The 19520-nt window shown below is 47.8% G+C and overlaps 1 protein-coding gene across 1 annotated transcript; it reads left to right on the top strand.

Moving 5' to 3' along the window:
- Nucleotides 1-457: 457 nt before the first annotated feature.
- On the top strand, nt 458-19466 carry mfhas1 (multifunctional ROCO family signaling regulator 1). The gene is made up of 3 exons (XM_067258632.1): nt 458-3737; nt 17932-18251; nt 18392-19466. The coding sequence occupies exons 1-2, from the start codon at nt 794-796 to the stop codon at nt 18060-18062; spliced, it is 3075 nt and encodes a 1024-aa protein (XP_067114733.1). The 5' UTR covers nt 458-793; the 3' UTR covers nt 18063-18251; nt 18392-19466.
- Nucleotides 19467-19520: the final 54 nt, after the last annotated feature.

Below are 19520 nucleotides of genomic sequence, written 5' to 3'. Positions count from 1 at the left end.
GAAATATTTCTACACATCTGTGTGTGCTCTACATTTCCACCAGTCAATAACAATAATGCCTGGCGCTCTAATCGGTTTGCTTTGATGCAGCCATGCTTTTTGTCAACTCACGTAACATGGATTAGGTTTTAGATTTGGTTAAATTATGTAAAATAACCGGTATGCATAAAAATACAGTCGCCAATTTTCATTAAAGCTTGCAAGTATCTATCTTAAAGATTTAACAGTAAATACATGTCAGTCGAAAATAATACTTTTGCCTCCTGGTTAATTTCACAACAAGAAGGTAGGAAGGTGGGTTCAAAAATCTGACGCAGTGACTGGACGGGCGTTGCTGCTGTTCCACTCCCCCCTGCCATGAGCGCGCAACAGCAAGGACTGCAGATAGCATGAGAACACAAGTAGCTGAACAGCAGGCGGAGATAACGCATGCAGAATAGACCGAGAGGGCCATCCGTTGTTTAGAGGGTTGAATCTTTTTAACCGAATGGAAATTAACTGGATGTATCGATATAAGAAAACTCGACTGAACGGCACTTGGGTCGGAGTGACAATGGATTCGTGAACCGCGGTAGCTAGGTGTATTTCTATTCGATAGTCCGTGGCGTAGAGAAAGATGATGCGTGAATACCTATTGCTGAAGTCCAGTCGCCTTGATACGATTGAAAAAGATGACGTTCTCTCTGCTCGAAATGACTCATTTGTTTTTTGGGGAATGTTGATCTAACGAAGACTACATGAGCGCCTTTCTCGGTATTGAGGCACATTGAGCACCATGCTTCCAGTATAATTTATGAAAGCTCTCCATGAAAACAAGGAGGAGGGGGGGGCGGGCTGCAATACGATGGAGGACAAGGAGAACAACCTCAAAACGGCCAGGTTGTGGAGAGATGCAGCTCTCCGCTCAAGGAAGCTTCGAAGCAGCCTGCGTCAACTCACCCTTTGCTCCAAAAATAACCAAAAGATTATGCTACCTGAAAATATTAACGAGATCGAGGTACTCAACCTGGGAAACAACTCGCTGCAGGAGCTACCGGAGGGATTAGGGGCCACCCTTATCAACCTGCGTATCCTCATTCTCCGCAGGAACAAGTTTGCAGCAGTTCCCTGTGTCGTGTTTGAGCTTGGGCAGCTGGTGGAACTAGACATGAGCCACAACTGTCTTAAGAGCTTCTCCGAGGACATAGGCCTACTGAAGGGACTGAAGAAGCTCTGCATCAGTCACAATAAAATCCAGTACCTGCCATCCCAGATTGGAGCACTTCAGTGCTTAGAGGAGCTCGACATAAGCTTCAATGACCTACATGATTTCCCCCGGTCCTTCTCCCAGCTCCAAAAGCTGCGCACGTTAGATGCTGATCACAACAAGCTGAGCCAGTTCCCTCTAGAGATCCTTGCCCTCGGTGATCTGGAAGAGCTTGATTGTTCGGGGAATAAATTTGAGGATTTGCCCAGAGACATTCTAAAGCTCCAGCCCATCAAGATCTTGTGGCTCAGCAGCCTTCACATCTCCACATTACCTGACACCTTTTGTCACCTGCACAATCTTGAGAGTCTTATGCTGGATAGTAACAACCTCACAGTTCTGCCTTGTTCCTTCGGCACTCTGCAGAGACTAAAAATGGTCAACCTTTCCTCCAATGAGTTTGAGGAGTTTCCCCATGTTATTCTGAACATCGGGGGACTCGAAGAGCTCTATCTGAGCCGGAATAAACTGACTTTGATCCCAAAGGAGATAGGCCAACTGGTTAATCTGGTCAACCTGTGGCTGGACAACAACAAAATCACCTATCTGCCAGATTCTATTGTGGACTTGGAGAGAGTGGAAGAGCTTGTCTTACAGGGTAACCAAATAGCCATACTCCCCGACAACTTTGGGAAACTCTCCAAGGTGAACATTTGGAAGGTGAAGGATAACCCTCTCATCCAGCCCCCGTACGAGGTGTGTATGAAGGGAATCCCCTACATCGCTGCCTATCAAAAGGAGCTTGCACACTCCCAGCTGGCTGTGAAGCCTCGGTTAAAACTCGTCCTGATGGGGCTGCAAAACGCTGGCAAAACGCTGCTCAAGGAGAGCGTGGTCAGCCAGAGGCACCATCCTGCATGTGTCCAAGGCAACAAAGGGATTGAAGTGACGAACTGGGTGGCCGACGTCGATCGCAGTCTTACTTTTCTAGTGTACGACTTGTCAGGGAAGCAAAACTATGACCTCATCAAACCCTTTTTTCTCTCCCCCGGTGCCCTGTACGTGCTCGTGGTGAACTTGAAAACATACACGCCCAACAACTTCTATGCCCATGTTGGGTACTTTCTCCACCTCCTTAGTGCCAAAGTTCCCCACGCTGTGGTGTGTACGGTGGGCACGCACACAGACCTGTGCGGCGACACGGAAGTGGAGGAGAAGAGCTTGGACATCCACAGACAGATAGCCGTGCAGGAGAAACGAGACACCCAGTGTCTGAAGAGTCTCGTCCAGCAGGTGGACCAGGCCCTGGAGCAGGGCTTCAACGTCCGCACCTCCAGCCCCCACATCGTCTTCTACAGCGTCTCGGACAAGAACCTGCGACGGAAGAAGGCCCAACTGCAGTACATGCTCAACCACAGGCTGCAGATCCTGTCGCCCGTCCTGTGCGTCAGCTGCGCGGAGACCCAGAGGAACATCCAGAGGCTGAGGGAGAAGCTCATGTCTGTTGCCGACCAACGGGAGATCTTCCCCAACCTCCACCGCGTGCTGCCCAAGTCCTGGCAGATGTTGGAGGAGCTGCACTTTAAACCCCAGGAACTGTGGCTCTCGTGGTGGGACTCGGCCCGTCTGGGCCTCCAGGCGGGACTCACGGAGGACCGTCTCCAGTGTGCCCTGTCCTACCTGCACGAGAGTGGGAAACTACTCTACTTCGAGGACAGCCTGACGCTGAAAGAGTACGTGTTCCACAACCTTCCGCGCTTCATCGCCATCCTCAACGTGTTCTTTCAGAGGGACGAGGCCGTGCTGCTGGACAGGCTGCTCTCCGCCGGGGAACTGGGGGACAAGGGGAGGGTGGGTCACGTGATCGAGGAGGAGAAGGGCGAGAACCTCCGGGCCAGCCACCTGCAACACCACGTGGAGGGGTTCCTCAACCACGGCCTGCTGCCTTCCAACGTGATCCGGCTCCTCCTGAGGCCCCTCATCCAGACGCAGCAGGACCTCCACCTCATCATGGAGCTTCTGGAGAAGATGGGGGTCTGCTACTGTATCAACAAGCCCCGGAGCAAGCCTCTGAACGGAGCCACGGTGTGGTACAAGTTCCCCAGCTACGTCAGCAGCGAGGAGCCCCATGCGGAGGCCTGGGTGGGCGGGGGCTCCATGGTCGCCAGTCAGTTCTTCTCGGTGGAGCAGCTTCAGATCGAGTACAGCTTTCCTTTCCTCTTCCCTCCCGGACTATTTGCCCGCTACAGTGTGCAAATCAACCGCCACGTGGTCCAGAGGTCGGATGGTAGGCATCATATCTTTGCCTATCGTGGTAAAGTGCCTGTGGTGGTCAGCTACCGGCCGGCTCAGGGAAGTCTGCAGGCAGAGACCCTGTCCATAGCCAGCCACGCCTCCCTGCCAAATATCTGGACGGCCTGGCAAGCCATAACCCCCCTCGTGGAGGAACTGAATGTGCTTCTGCAGGAGTGGCCTGGCCTCCACTACTCGGTCCATGTGCTGTGTTCTAAGTGCCTCAAGAGAGGGTCGCCCAACCCACACACCTTTCCAGGTATATTCTCTTCTTACTCCCTCTCTCCCACTCCTCTCTCTCTCTCTCTCTCTCTCTCTCTCTCTCTCTCTCTCTCTCTCTCTCTCTCTCTCTCTCTCTCTCTCTCTCTCTCTCTCTCTCTCTCTCTCTCTCTCTCTCTCTCTCTCTCTCTCTCTCTCTCTCTCTCTCTCTCTCTCTCTCTCTCTCTCTCTCTCTCTCTCTCTCTCTCTCTCTCTCTCTCTCTCTCTCTCTCTCTCCTCTCTCTCTCTCTCTCGCATACCATTTACAGGACGCTTTGAATCACGGTGACGTCATTCAAAGTTATCAGGGGGATAGCTAAGATGGATTTTTCTCAATACTCCTTCGCTGCTGGTAATGTATAAAAGAGAATGATTTGTCCTAATATGTGACATGACATGTTCCATACAGGAACTACTATGCTGTATCAGACAGAATAGGTTTTTCTGTTCACAAGAAGACTGTTGTGGATGACTCATGAAATTCTGTCAGTGTGGAATGGAAGCTACACAAAGGCTACAGTGCCCTGGTGGTGTCATTAGCTGAGGAAAAGGGGGGTTACGGGGCGGTTGGCCCCACCTCAGACACAGAAATTGCCCTCAGAGCTGTCTCTCAGCCTCCTGCCGAGATCACAGGCAAGTTCTGACACGGGGATGGACAGGGATTACTATAGCAACGTACCATACCTTTATTTCTTGGAATGTGAACCACACTTCAAGAAGAGGTCGGCAGGTCTTTGTATTTTACCAGCAATGACACGTTATCTTTTGAAACGGCTGGGTGTACAATAGGCGAGATTGAGGTAGAGATGGCTAATGACATCATTCCTTTTGTCTACATTTACATTTATTTATTCATTTAGCAGACGCTTTTATCCAAAGCGACTTCCAAGAGAGAGCTTTACAAAGTGCATAGGTCTAATCAGTCTTCCTTTTGTTTCCGGAAACAATGGAACAGAAACAAAAACAGATTCAGTCATTTTAACAAAGATGGTTTTGAGTATTGCACCAGCATACAGAATTCAGTGTAGAGGTGGCCCTGGAGGCAAGTGAGAGAGTGACAGCTGGTGTGGTTGTGGCGTATTTACTCCATTCCACACTCCTTTATTTTCTTTTCTCCTCCTAATTTCTTCTCCCTGTGTCTGCTCCCACATTCTCTTTACTTCAACGTTCCACTCTGTTCCTCTCCCCCCGCCCGTCTCTGGCCTGGCCTGGCCTAGGAAGGGCTTTGGAAGTCTTTGTGGATTAGTTCATGTCTGCGACGTTGCTGGTTTGACTCATTAGACACGAGGCAGTGCTTTTTCAAAGCTCCTCTACAGCCGTGCCTGGGCTTCCGGAGCAACTGTCTGACTGGCCTAGGATACACACCAGTGGCTGCATTAATGCACTGGAGCTTAGACAGGCGTATAGACTCAGTGGATAATAGCAGCAGTCTCAGTAGTCGTCTCTGGCAGAGAACTAGGAGTAGGCCCAATTCTGGCTACAGCAATACACACACCCCTCCAATCTGAGTTGCCCATTTTTTTCAGTGATAGTAAAATAAATATTGACCCAATTTTGGTTTAGCATGCTGTCATATTTTGAACAGTTGGTTTGATAACATTGAGTTCTAATGTGTTTCTGTAAGATTTCGCACAAGCTAATCTTTGCGTGGACAGTAAAAACCTGGATGTGCTACCTACTACAAGACAACGACTGAAAACAAAATGGATCCTTTAGTAACTGGATCATTGAACACAATCCAGCCTCACTCCACTTTGGTCTCGGCATTTCCTCCTTTTTGTCGGGATACAATATCAGGACCTTTGGCCACACAGGAAGATGAATGTTTATTTAGAAACATTTTAACTGTGACTCCAAGGCCTAACTCACTGAGCCCATGACTGTTTAACTGATTCAGCGTTGGGGAATGTGACCCACAGAATGGACTTGTCGGAATAGGAAGAGGGGTTAAGGTTATGTTGATTGAGTTGCCGATGTAATGTGTTGCAGAGACTGGGATTCCGGGAATGGATACTTAAGTAGTTAACAGGTAACTATACTGCTGTTGGGTTGACTGGATCAACTTACATTTAGTCATTTAGCAGACGCTCTTATCCAGAGCGACTTACAGTAAGTACAGGGACATTCCCCCCGAGGCAAGTAGGGTGAAGTGCCTTGCCCAAGGACACAACGTCATTTGACACGGCCGGGAATCGAACCAGCGACCTTCTGATTACCCAGCACACAACTTGTCAAGCTACTCCACTGAAAGTTTACCCGAAGGACCTAATTTATATGTATTACAAATCGCAACACACTGCTAAACAACTTAGCAGCGTGATCATTTGTTATGTCTATAAAAGTTGATCGTGAATACCTTTCCAACAAGAGCAGGTATTATCCTACATTTAGCAACACTAACTTTGCATCTGGCCTAATATGGACATGATATTTTTGGCTGCTGCTGCTTGTTGATGCAGTGTTGGGGCTCCTTTCTCCGAGACAGACTAAACAGGCGGTCTTTTCTTCTGTTGGGATCGAGAGAGGAGAGTTCCGTCGATCTTTTCCTCATCTGTTTCCCGACATTTCTGAATCAAACAAAGACATTCTCCCCTTCTCATGATTCTGGTTTGCTATCGCTGCCGATCTGGATTATGTCATGCATGCTCTACCTCCTACATGAACCTCCTATCCTTAGCTTGCGAGGGAATGTGTATGTGGGGTCACGAGGGAATGTGTATGTGGGGTCAATAGTATGTGTGTGATCGTGTGCGTTTGAACGGAGTAAGAGTGTTGAGAAACAAATGTCCTCATTTTCCTTAACCCAGCACACATTCCTTTGGGTGTGCTATGACTCACCATATGATAATGGGGCAGATAGTGAAACCTAAACTACTCTAAAAGGATATGTGGCTTTTTCCAAGACCTCAAAGTTTAGTCAAACCAAGAGATTGTGACACCGCTAACCACTGCACTGTTTAGAAACAGATCCCATGAACCTTCCAACGCTCCCTCACTTGTGGATCTCAGGGATGACGGGTCCTGTTCAGAAGTCATTCAGTACCAGTTCTGCAGTCAGCACTAATCGGAGGAGACCCTGTGCCAGATGCAGAGCTTGTCACATAGTTGCTATTTATGTTGAGGGTTAATGGAACGGTGGATATTTTTGTCCCCGTACATACTTAAAGCTTGAGACTTTCGCTCGGTCTTAACCTGGATATCCTGCGCACACCGACCATTATGTTCAGACCCGCTGGTTAATGTCGTTCAATTTTGTCGAGTCACCAACCTGTTGGGTTCTTTTTAGTCCTTAGCAGGGTAATCCCTGTTGGACAGCATCTAAGGTGTTGATCTGAGGACATGCACCAGGCGTTGGTGTCAAGGCACATGTCTCTCTCCCACTAGTCGAACCCACCGGGCGGATCAAAGGGTGCGCAGACGTCCTATCTACCGTCAGTCGACCATGAAAGATGTGTGAGAAACCAGAGCCTGATGGCTGGCTGACAGCCTGGCTTCTGCCCTTCTCCTGCACCTCTAAATATCAGCCACTCAGCTGTTTGCCAGTTAGCCTGGTGCCTACTGTTATTGGACGTACTGTACAATAAATCTGGCCTAGTGGCCTATATTTCTCGATGACAACGTGTGAGCTTCTTAACATGCCCAATGTCATTGCAGTGCACTCGTATCATGCTAATGAGCATAGAGATTACCCTAGATGACTACCTTAATCTGATGTCTCTCTACTTACAGTACCCTGCACAAACATACAGTACATCAAATCTAAAAAGCGGACCCTGTGGAGCTACTTTTAGATTTGTGGTAAACGGGCGATGAACGTGATGAATACCTTGCCAAGAACCGCCCCTGATTTATTACAGACCCCGTGGAGAACTTTCTCTCCTTGTGAATACTCATGCCCTGTCTGAGAAACTAACACTGGGCGAACCCCTTTAATCCAGTTAGAAGATTTGCTAGGGTTAGGCCACCTCCAACTGTGGTCCTGCAGGTGACCTGCCAGGAAGTCAGCGAGCCTGTTGGGTAATAACCTCTGAAAGCACAAGACTTACATGTCACACGTACACAAATGCACATGCTAACACACGCGTGTCCATGAATGTCCCCTCTGAGAGGCAAAGAGAAACCAATGAATTCTAACCTTGTTTACATTTAGCTTACTACCTTCCCAAGCCACCCCAGGGCTTCAACAGAGGCAACGGTGACATTTAACTGTACCTGTCTAGGCGGCGAGTCTGCCTTTTCTGTGCCACAAAAGTATGAAGTTCACCGGGGACATCTGTTTGGACATGTTTTCTCTCTCCGTTCAAGTTCATTTCTGTCCCGAGAACTCCTTTTGTTGTTTGAGAAATGTTCTTTCACGGTATCGGGAGAGAGGTTGTTGAGTCATGTCCCCAGGCACCTGCTTGGTAGTTTGAAATGTATTACCCTTTCACGGTGCCATGCTGCCAAGCCAGGTTTATTGAGGAGGAGTTTCCGCCACACTGCAACTTTTTATGGGCATTCATCCAGGTTACTTCCATCCCCTAAAGGAGCTTCTGGGAAAGACTGCATTACTTACTGAAGGAAAGTGTATCGTTCTTACCTGGGAGCTAAAGGAACCGGTTTGTCTAATGTCATGGATATTCTGTTGCCAATGCAGAGGTAGGCTTCATACCTTCAAGGCTAACATGATGTCGAAGAGTAAAACAAGCGGTCTGAAACAAGCTCAAACATCAATCATGTCACATGAATGATGTCGGGGGATGTTAGTACTCATTTGTGTTGTGGCTTACCTTTAGAAATTCTTTATCTGTGTGGAGGGTAGAGTCTTTGCTCAGGGTACGCGTTTTAATGGATGTGGGTCTTTATCATGATCATTATCATATTTGTGTGGCAGGGAACCTTGGTGTGGTTTAGTCCTAGCATTTGGACTAGCCTGGAAGTTAAAAGCCCTTATTGCCCTTCTGATGGCCTTCTGAAATTCTACCTGCCTGGAAAGTACTGATCAGTTCTACGTGGTGGGTGTGTGGGTGTGTGTACATGCAGGCAGTAAGTTCAGCCGCCTTGAACCCTTAACTCCAGGCTCCATATAGTTAAGTACGTATAGACGTAGATAAGTACGTATAGAGAAGTCATCCTATTATTGTTTGTGCTGTGGGACCGCATGCGTGCTGTCTCTTCGGATGCTGCTGAAACTGAATGCTCTTATGTTGTCAGCAAATCACTTTCAGCTCTTGTACTGTGGCCTGGACTCAGATTGACATTTCACACACTACCAAAAGAGGCTCAAATGTGGCAAGACGAGCAACAGAACTGTGATCAGTAGCTGTTGTTTACCTCGTCTGCATTGTTATTTTTCTACATGAAATCTGTCACAACAACAGTCTGGTCATCTCTGAGGGGACAATCCTGTTATGTCATCGTGTTCAGTAAGCCCCGCTGCGTTATCTTAGACATGTGACATGGACAGTGGCTAGGGGAAGAGAAGGGGTGGGGCCTTTCTCCTGTGGGGTTCCCGGAGCAATGATGTCATTAATCACCTGGAACACAAGAGTTCATCGCTTGACCCCACTGCAGAGATTCGGACTTCTGATGCAAAGCTTGCTGCAAAGCTTGCTGTGGACAATGGAACTACATCACTTCAACAACCAAACGAATGCTTCACTTCTCACTCTTTTGGGTTGCGGCACGCAGATTTGGGGTTCGGCTCTGCTATAACAAACCAACTAAACGATAGTGACACTGTTATTCTAAAACGGTGTCTATTCCTATTCCAGACAGACGTTTCTGTCAGATGCACAACCCAGAAGCCTAACTACTGGAGTGTGGCTGTGGCACACCTTTCCACCCACTGATGGAATATCAATCTGCCGTGCTGAAAATGGGCTGTAACGATTTACTGTGTGATTTAAGAGCCACGAGGCTTGAAGGAGGTGGAAACCACTGCTGCTAAATGCTAGCCTTGCGACCACAGGAAGGCTGCTACTCGATACTTGGCTTGTTATAGCAGCTTCTGAATGCTTCTGAATGCTTCTTCGTACCACAGCCGCCCTGACACAGTTGTAGCAATTTGTCTGTAGGCCGTAGGGTACTTCAAGCAAGCCCTGTAAGAGGAGTATGCATCACCTAAAGCCCTGTACCTTTTTATTTGTGTGTACGTTTTGTCCGTCACTCCGTTCTCTGTGTTTATTGTAGCATGTCTAAATGATCAAAACTATTTAGGTATTTACATTTTTCTGTACCCTATCCCTTTAGTGCAGACGTTATTAGCGGTATCAGGGTTGGAAAAACAGGGGGGTTTGTCTACTAGCTATTTCAGTCTATTGTCTGCAATAAAAGGGAAGTGGCTCTGGAAATGAAATTAGGGCAGTCCCTTAATGCTCCTGGTTGGCGCTTGTAAAGCTTCCTTCCGGTCAAAGCACACTATCCTGACAGGCTCTCCAGCCTGGGAACCGAGGGTGGAGAATACGGACGCCTAGAAGGAATCAATCCTGATCACAGCACGCCACAGCTCCCGTGCCCTCTGGGGAAGACACTTGAACTGCTTCGCTTCGATTTAGACGTGGCAAGTCAGAACACTATCTGTGAAGCCAAGTATTGATGCATTGCTGCAGGAAAGACCCGATTGGTGCTCCCCGCACCTTTGGCTTGGACAGAGTAAACTGCGTAGCGCCAGAGATGGGTGTTCAGAGGATGTAGTGTCATGTCAGGGCGGTGGAGGAAGCACAGCTGTCGGGGGGGGGGGGGGGGGGGGAGAAGCGGTATTCGGCGCCTGGCGGACCGCCCATCGTGTTCCTCTCAGTCCTGCGTGTGCGAGGAGCCGTAATCAATCCAACCCCAAGATGCACGCTGTATGTGGTGTTGGCCCCGTGTTGTTGTGTTGGAGGACGGGGAGGGTGGAATTAGAACTGCCGCCTGTTTAATGGCCATAACGGTTCATTAAAGCCCCATCTTTTGCATTCCCTTCATAAGCCGTTGCACAATGTTGCTGTGAGTTCCAGCAGTTGGAGGCCTCTCTCTCTCCCCGTGTATTACTGACCTCTAAAGCTGGACAACTATTTTACGAGGCCGTCTCTACTGTGGGAAGATGATCTCATCCGGTTGTTGTTGATGTCTGAAACGCTGTTTTTGTAATTAACATTTTTCAACAGGTCTTATGATTCACACAGTGTCATTTTTTTGAACTGGCACATTACTCTGTAAATGTGAAAGCCACCAATGTCACCAGTGAAAGATTCAATCTTGTTGTGTTGCGAAGAGGAGCTCCATTGAGAGTTCTGATTATGTTACTACATTTTCGTGATATTGAAATGAAGACCTAACCTTCTGCTTTGGTGAGCATCAGGCTAAACTTCTCCCGTAAGAGGGGATTCCAGTTTCAGCACCCCACTCCCCCAAATGTGTCAGCTCCCTGCAGGCAGGTTGTGTTCAACAGGGGGTCACCCTGGGTCACTGAACAGAACATCAAATTCGTAGTTTGATGTCTGACCATGCTGCAAGCCAGATGAAGTGCAGTGTTATCCGAATGTGACCTACTGTAGATATGAGCGTTGATCCCTAAGGATTGTCTCGTTAAATAGACATCTTGATGATCTGTGTGGTTGCGTATAGGTCGGTGGGAATAGGAAAGCCTGATTGGACCGCTTCAGAATATCGTGGGCATTGGGCTTCCTGGCTGAGCCGCATGACAGCAATGATCTTTTTATGCACCAGATGTTCACATCTGGATGTGTAGCATGACAACCACTCACCCGCACTTAGTTTCGCTGACTGACAATGTTATTTCACCTTCCAACCTTTAGTCCAGACTGCAAATATGTTGTGTGTGCGAAAGTATTATAAACAGTCTGAAGCATTATCACTGACATCGTTTTGAGGGTCAACTTTCTTTTTTTTAGCTTGTGAGCACCAACATTTGATCTAGTGGTAAGAATTAAAGGGAAGTTCGGTGCGGTAACTTGGAGCCTAAAAAACACAGCCATCTTGAAAACTCAGGTGCTGTTGGCTTCCACCCCTTTGGTCTCTCCAGGTTTGAGGACCCTAGAGCGCCCTTTCTCCCTGCAGAACTCACTGTAGACCCACTTGGGCTGTTTGCAGGACCGCTCGGTCTCCACGGCTACCCCCTGTGGAATGACCAGAATGGGTTATTTTGGGTCCATCTTCTCACCATGGAAATAGGCCACACATTCCTAAGGCTCCAGACTCGTGTCAAGAGCTGCTGTTCAAACAGGATTATTTTCATGTATGATGTTTTAGAGCCAGGTCAGTCACATTTGGTCTGTTTGTGTCTTTTCCTGTACGTCTCTGCCACAGTTGTGTATGTTTTTCAACCTCTTTTGTCGATATTCAACTCTATCACGCCCTTTTCTCAAATACGTTTTTTTCTCTCCAGGGACTAATCTTTGTCTGTGCATTTTTTTACCCTCTAAATCAAACCCTTTTCTAGTTTTCTGACATCAAATGCTTTCTCCTATAATGTTAAATATTTTAGACGAGAGCTGCAAGTGTGCTCCCATGAAGATCTAATGATCGCCTCCTAGTCCAAAGGTGCAGCCATTTACAAACCCTCACTAATGTAGCTGAACTGCCGCATGTCATCTCAGAAGACTCTTCTGTTCCACACCTTGTGTTTGCAGAAGTAGCCAGTGTTTGTATAACCACACACTTTGCCAGATCCTTCTGGGAACGGAATTTATGATGCCGTTGATGTTTCGACATTTTCCAACAACTGAGGCGTAACCTAGCCTAACCCCTTGCTAGCATGCTAACTTGATCTAGGTGGCTATCATGCTGACTCATAGCGTGGTGTGGCTGTCCTTGTCTAGACTCGGTTCTTTTCTCCATCACATGGCAGCCCTGCAGGTCAGACTGCCGGGGGAGATCTCCTCAGCACACAGCTCCGACTCAACCGCATCTGATCACCCGACTGGCTGCTAAGCCGCGCGTGGTTCTGTCGCAAAGCCGAGCCAGAAGAAAAGACTGTACTAGAGTGCGTCTCTGTCAGTGAGGGAGACAGAGTGCGCTTATCTCTGCCGGAGTGTGTTGATGGTGTGACCTTGTGTGACGTCGTTTGGACTGACTGCTAAACGCAACGCGGTGATAATCCTGTGACTGAGCCGCCGGCCTCTGGATCTAAGGGCAGCTGACGGTGGCCTCTGCCCCCTCCCCCCCCCACACACACACACTGTTCACTCCCTGCCTGGGTGAACTCTACTGCTGCCTGTACACTTCTACCCAAAGGCCTGCTCCCTCTGGCTGCATCAAAGATGGCCGAGGTGGGCTGTCCTATCATAAACTTCACGTGCTTACACAACACAAACCTGGAGACTTAAATCTCCTCCCTCCTGTGTAACCATCAGCTTCTCTGTCTGGATTGAGCTCCCCAGTTCCCTTGTGCAGAGCTGCAGATTCTTTGTCTGTGTTTTTGACAACATTTGAGGGACATTCAGCTCGTGTGCACCTGAGGTTAATTTCCCAGACACAGTTAAACCACATTACAGGCACTCAACGTTGGAGAGAACCATGTTTATGCATGGCTACCCAGGAAAACCTCATGGAATGTGAGTGGATACCGGTTAGAGATCTTTATTCCAGACATATTTATTTGGAATCCCCATTTAGGTAACCTAATAAATAAGGGTGTGTTGCTATGCATGTTTTTTGTGTGTGTGTCTATTAAAAACATTTCCCTATCTGGAGCAGAGGAATCACATCTGCCTCTGGTGTGGAATGTGTGTGTGTGTGCATGCTAATGACCAAGAGCGGGCTTGGTGCAGGATCAGCCACAGGCCTTCCAGTTGTAGGGCTTTTGTCTGAGGTGTTGCCCCTCCCTGCCCTACCCCCAGTGGGACAGAGGAGGCCGTGCTGGAGGGCGGGGGGGGAACCACCACTATCCTTCTTTGTCCCCAGACTGCTAGAGAACGAGAGGGGGGGGGGGGGGTCTCCTCCTTTTACATCCACTTGATTATTCTGTTTGACCCAGCTGTGAGCCCCCCCCCCCCCCCCCTCTCTGTCTCTCTCACTCACACACACACACGTATATGTGAATCGGACTCCACAGCTAGACCTGAGGCTGCGTGGTGGTGCGGGAGGGGAGAGGGATGAGGCAGGGATGAGGCCGTGTAACACTTGGGATGATTCTCTTTTGTTTTAGTCTGCTGCACGAGCGCAGCGCGTTGACAAATCTTCTGTTTAATCTTTTGGAATAATGCTGCGGAGGGCTGGCTGTGAGAGGGGTGTTACTGGGAGCGTCGTCCGCAGGATTAGACTAAAAAATTGGTTTCCCCCCACCCCCCTCAAAATCCCCTTCCTGTGACGTAAGCTGATTTTGGTTTTGGCCAAATATCATCCTTTTGTTTCTTGCCCAGCCCCCTTATTGTGTTTGGGAGTTGAGGGAGAATATGATTTTGTTATACGGTGTGCTGTATGTTTGGTTCGTGCTGTGTACTTCCATGTAGGGTCGTCGTAGTGGCGCTGACAGGGGTCGTGTTGATAGCTGGGCTCAGGAACTGGAGAAAGTGGAGGGGGTATCCATTGTCTCCTGTCATTCCACCCTCATTAATATGGAGTGAGAAAGCGTTGGCAGAGGACATCTAGCTGGCAAGCCTATAGCTTCAACCCCGGTGTGGGCATTTTGCCAGGCGTTGTCATGCTTGTTAGTAAGAGAACAGAGAGTAAGTCACCGCCTCTGTCATTAGTCAGTTTCATTATCTTTGTTCATTGGGATAGCGCACAAAGCATTCACTTTGAGTTGCTTGTGAATGTAAAGAATGTGAACAACTGTATTACGAAAGCCACACGTCTATCCTGGAGATTTTGACTTCCAGTCGGGAGAAAGGTTGTGTAAGTAAGAAGGTCGTTTCTTTCAGTGGGAAGATGAGGTCACTCGTGGATGAAGATGAGTGACAGGAAAGAAAATTCAGCCATCTGCTTAGAAGTCAGTGCCCCTGATCTATGGTTGGAAATGGAGAGATAAAAACTAGGAACAAACTGACCTTGCAGTCAATGCTTTTCCAACACAAGGCAGGAGGTTGATTACATCAGGGATCCATTTATCGGTCTATGCAAACAGACAAACAAAGAGAGGGCGCCTTTGCATGCATTTTGTTTTCTATCTAAATGTGTGATATTCATCCATGACTGTCAGAAAGCCGACGTGGACTCTAAACTCCACCCCTCCCGAAGCCCAGTTGCCCCTCCTCTCCCATGTTGCCTGGAGACCCTTCTGTGAAACCTCCTTGGCAGAGTCTCACACCAGGGAGGAAGAGGAAGTGAAGGGCCGAGGCCTGCGGAGGCCGCTGTAAAGGGAGCAGACCTTGAAGGCGCAGCCGGTCTCCTCCCGTGTTTGTCTAAACACGTCCAGCTGGCCGCTTCCAACTTGGTTTGCTTTTTAGAGACGGGGGGGGGGGGGGGGGGGGGGGAAATGACCCGTTTTCTTCTGATGTCGTCTGGAGAAAAATAGACCTTTCTCTTTCGCGGCAAGTCTCTGAGGCGGAGCGGGGCGAGGGAAGGAGCGGCGGAAATGCGGGGGGGGGGGAGTGCGCTCAACCAAGCAGAGTAGGAATGCGTCTCCATCTCCACAACTAGTCCTTGTCACACAATGGGGAGGGGGGCCCCTTCCCCTCCAGGTTATTGACAGTCATCAGGGAAGGGGGCCAGCCGGCAGAGTGGGCCGAGGTGCTCCACTGTGCTCTCTCTGACCCAGTTCAGGGACAACCAGAGTAAACGGCCTGCATGATTCAGCATCTGCTTCCTGTAACGCACTCCTCCACACAAAGATGTCTGCGCCAAGCGGCTTACCGGAATGAAGTGCTTTCAAATGACTCCGGTGCACCCCCAGTAAACTGAGGCTGCATATTCAAACATCCCAAAGTCCAGCGTTTCCAAGCACGACTCCACTACTGCTGCGAGTCATCGGCGTGGTGACCGTTGTTGGACTGTAATCCCTGATGGTCTGTTCGTCGTGTGGTCAGCTGTCCGACTGATGTCAAACAGCTCTGCCTAGCAAGCCCTGCCTTGCCCTGATGATGAGAGAAAGGAAAATCAATGGGCCTAATGGTTTAAATGCTGCTGAGTACTGGATGGACCTCTTTAGACTGCCAGAAGGAAAAATACATCGCAGACATGCTAATGTGCTGAATGGTTTGGATTATATCAGGCTAGTAATGTCCTTTTTTTCCCTTCTTTTGTTAATATGTTTAGCACTGGACTGCAATTTCCATGTCGCTGTGTAGGAAAATAAATCACAAAGTGTCTTTAGTCCGCCGCACAGAGACCAAAGCAAATATCAACCATGGTAACGGATCCAGCCAGTCCTTAGTAACTAAGGGATTCCATTGCTTTCCAGATAGGGTTGCTAAGAGACTTCGGGTTTTACTGCTGGGGCCTCATAGCCAGAGAAGCAGACCTGGGCGCCTGTGTTATGTTAATACTAGCAGGTCAGTACATGAGGTACAGATACTGAAACGGGTCAATCGAGTCTCAAGCAGATAAGCCCAGATCAGACTCTCTGGTGATGATAGGTCAATACGATATTAGTGAGCTTCAGGCAGATGCCTAACAAAAGGCTATGGGTACAAAACAACAACAAGGGGCTACAAACACTTAGCCATGGACAAGGGTTTGACTGACGGACAATTGATGTCACTGCTGAATAAAATCAAACGAAATGGATGCTTTAGCTGTCGTTGTACGTCACAACTCCCCTTCTCTGCATGCGTCTGAGATTTCAGTTAATCTTTTCCGGAATGGAATAACCAGTGTCTATTTCAGATGAGAAATGGATGCATAGACGTCCACGGAGTGGATTTCACATGGTCTTTAGAGTCGCCAGTTAGTGGGTTTCGTGTGCACTCGGTACGGGTCCAGCACGACACTGTATTGCTGACAGGCCGAGACACAGGCTGGCAGTAATAATATCGAGTCAGGGGCGACTTAACCAATTGTTTCTGCCTCGGTTTGTACCTATAACCCCTATCGCCTAAGCATGCGACAAACATGAGCACACGCACTCGACACAAGCTGTAGACACGAAGCAGTTTGTGGACAACCAGGCAGGGTGAGAGACAGCCGGTGCAACACTGAACGCCATTTTTTTTTTTTCTTTACTTGCATTCTCCTTCTGCTGTGGCTTGACAGGCGGAGGATGGAGGGGATAAAGGAGGGAGGATATGTATCCTAGGAGAAAGGAAATGTGGCCGTGACTCTCTCTCCTATCCTGGTCCTGTTGAGCAGTGTAGCACCTGCTGTGCTTCCTGTATTTGTTCTCAAAACAGGTTTTCCTGAAGGTCTGCTGATTCGTCACAGGGTCAGAGTTCCAGGAAAGAACAGAAAACTGTCGAGAGTCAAATGACCTGTATTTGTCTCTTAATTCCTCTTCTTGCCTATGTATTTTCAGTATCTCAGTTTACAGACATTTACATAATTGAATGCCTTATTTGATTTATTTCTATGTGCATTCATTCCGGAAAATTGTGCATAAAGACCCAATAAACTACTACTACTACTACTACAGATAGGATTGAACACAAGCCAGACATGTTTTTATGGATGTCCACACAAGACATTGGTTGTTGAACGTAGAGATCGCTTGCCAGTGAAATGGGTGTTTTTGTTTTCCCCCCCATAATTGGAAGTCACAAGCATGTGACATACAGCTGGGTGCTGGCTGTCAGCCGACCCTCTGCCTTCAGTCAGGAACCATCCTTGAGTCCGGAAATGCGATGAATAAGACCCACACATTCTATCACTGGCATGCATACTGCTTCAGTCTTTGATAGACTGCCTTCTCACATATGCAGCAGTCTAACAAAGCCTGTTGAAATCCCCCACTTGGGATTCCAGGGAACACACTGTTATGGTGCTGGTGTTGTTGCGTGGCGATGATGTGGTCCAACTGCCCTCTTGTGGGCAAATTGGACACAGCGGTCCAATCAGCAAAATCATAAAAATTCACATTTCATCACATTTCTGGTTGTTGATATTTCATTGCAAATGTGTTATTTCGAAAAACAAACGTACATCACATTTTTATGTCACGAGGACAAGTAATCTTTTGATTGTTGAAGATTGTTGTAAAAGGATCACCTGTGTAAAAATTATAAGAATTTACTTTCCTCTCTCTCTCTCTCTCTCTCTCTCTCTCTCTCTCTCTCTCTCTCTCTCTCTCTCTCTCTCTCTCTCTCTCTCTCTCTCTCTCTCTCTCTCTCTCTCTCTCTCAGGTGAGCTTCTCAGCCAGCCACGCCCTGAGGGCCTGACTGAGATCATCTGCCCAAAGAACGGTTCCGAGAGGGTCAACGTGGCGCTGGTGTACCCGCCTACGCCCACTGTCGTTAGCCCCTGTCTCAAATGAGACCAGCGTTCGGTCCAGTGGCCCGCCCTGTCTGTCGCTCCACGTCCCCTTCTGTGTTTCACCCTCCATGTAAATCCCACCCTGGGCTCTCCTTCTCGCTCACTCCGCCTGGACCCTGTCAGCCACGCAAGTCACACCCACAAATGCATCGCCCGGCTGAATGCAACAGAGGAGATGGTGGTTAGACATGTAAGTATGTTTTAACCCAGGCAGAGGCAACGTACTACAAATAATAGTTAATAGTAGTCAATTAAACCTATTGTTATTGAGACATTGTTACAACTATGTCAAAATCTAATTTGAATGTTCTCTTTTTCTGGCTTTTGAAGGGTGTCCAGCTGTTCTTTCACTGCCTCACCATATTGAAAACGACAATATTGGAGGATGTTGGCTTCCACTGCTGGATTTCCCCTCACCTCATGGCAAACCTCTCGTACACCACTCACCTGACTCTTTCTATATCAATATATGCACCATATTAATTCACCACTTGAAAGCAACAAGGATGGAACACGCGATTCCTCGATGACTTCGTCTCTGTTTCCACTGTCATCAGAATGCTATTTAAAGACTAGTTAGTTTCCCTTAATGCTGCTTATCCTGCTCCTGCGATAGTGACCCCCTGCTCTTTGTTATTTATTAGGAACTGTACCGTTCCAGGGTCTGTCTACTTGTATATCTTTCTACAGTACTGTACACAAACCTCAAGATTATTGCCACAGGAGACAGGGGGAGCAGTGTTTTTTAATGAACACCCAAGTTATATTGTAGAGCTTCACACAAACCGCTGTTGAAAACACATCCTTACTTGTACGGAGACGATCTTTTGCATTAGCATGAAGAAGGTCGGGTGTATCATATGTAGTAAATGCTGTATTTATGTTGACTGCCTTTATGCCAAGGAAATTCCAGTTTGACTGGATTTGTAAAGATGTTTAACATATCCTGACCAAACCTTGGTGGGTGTGTCATATTTCAATCCTAGTATGAAAAGTATTCAGTTTCTTTCGAGACTTGTCCAAAAATGATCATGGTATGTAAATAAAAGTGAATCTTGTTATCTTATAGAAACAGATAAAGAGTACTTCTCTATTGGTAGAGTATACACTCTTCACTACACTTGTTGTGGTCATGTTGTTTCAAGATGTTTTTTCACTGGTATGGGATGATGCTGCAATATGTTTAAAAAAGCGTTAAAACACCTTTTGTACATATCTTTATTTTTGTATGTTGACACAGGTTGTTGCCACCCTCAACATTATTTACAGTACAATGTTGTGCATGACTCACTTGGCCAATGTGAGAGTGCACATCCTATTTTATATGTAGCTGGTCAAACCATCTCACGACACGACAGTCAACAATCACCAAATACAAATAAACCAACTGCTGGTTTTAATATGACCATATCGTTTTGTCTTTTTTTTATTCAAGCCTATATAACTGATCTTCACACTG

This window comes from Osmerus mordax, chromosome 20 (genome assembly GCF_038355195.1).
Source record: "Osmerus mordax isolate fOsmMor3 chromosome 20, fOsmMor3.pri, whole genome shotgun sequence".
Classification (NCBI taxonomy): domain Eukaryota; kingdom Metazoa; phylum Chordata; class Actinopteri; order Osmeriformes; family Osmeridae; genus Osmerus; species Osmerus mordax.
The sequence above is the reverse complement of the archived record's forward strand: the minus strand, read 5'-3'. Positions and strand labels throughout refer to the sequence as shown.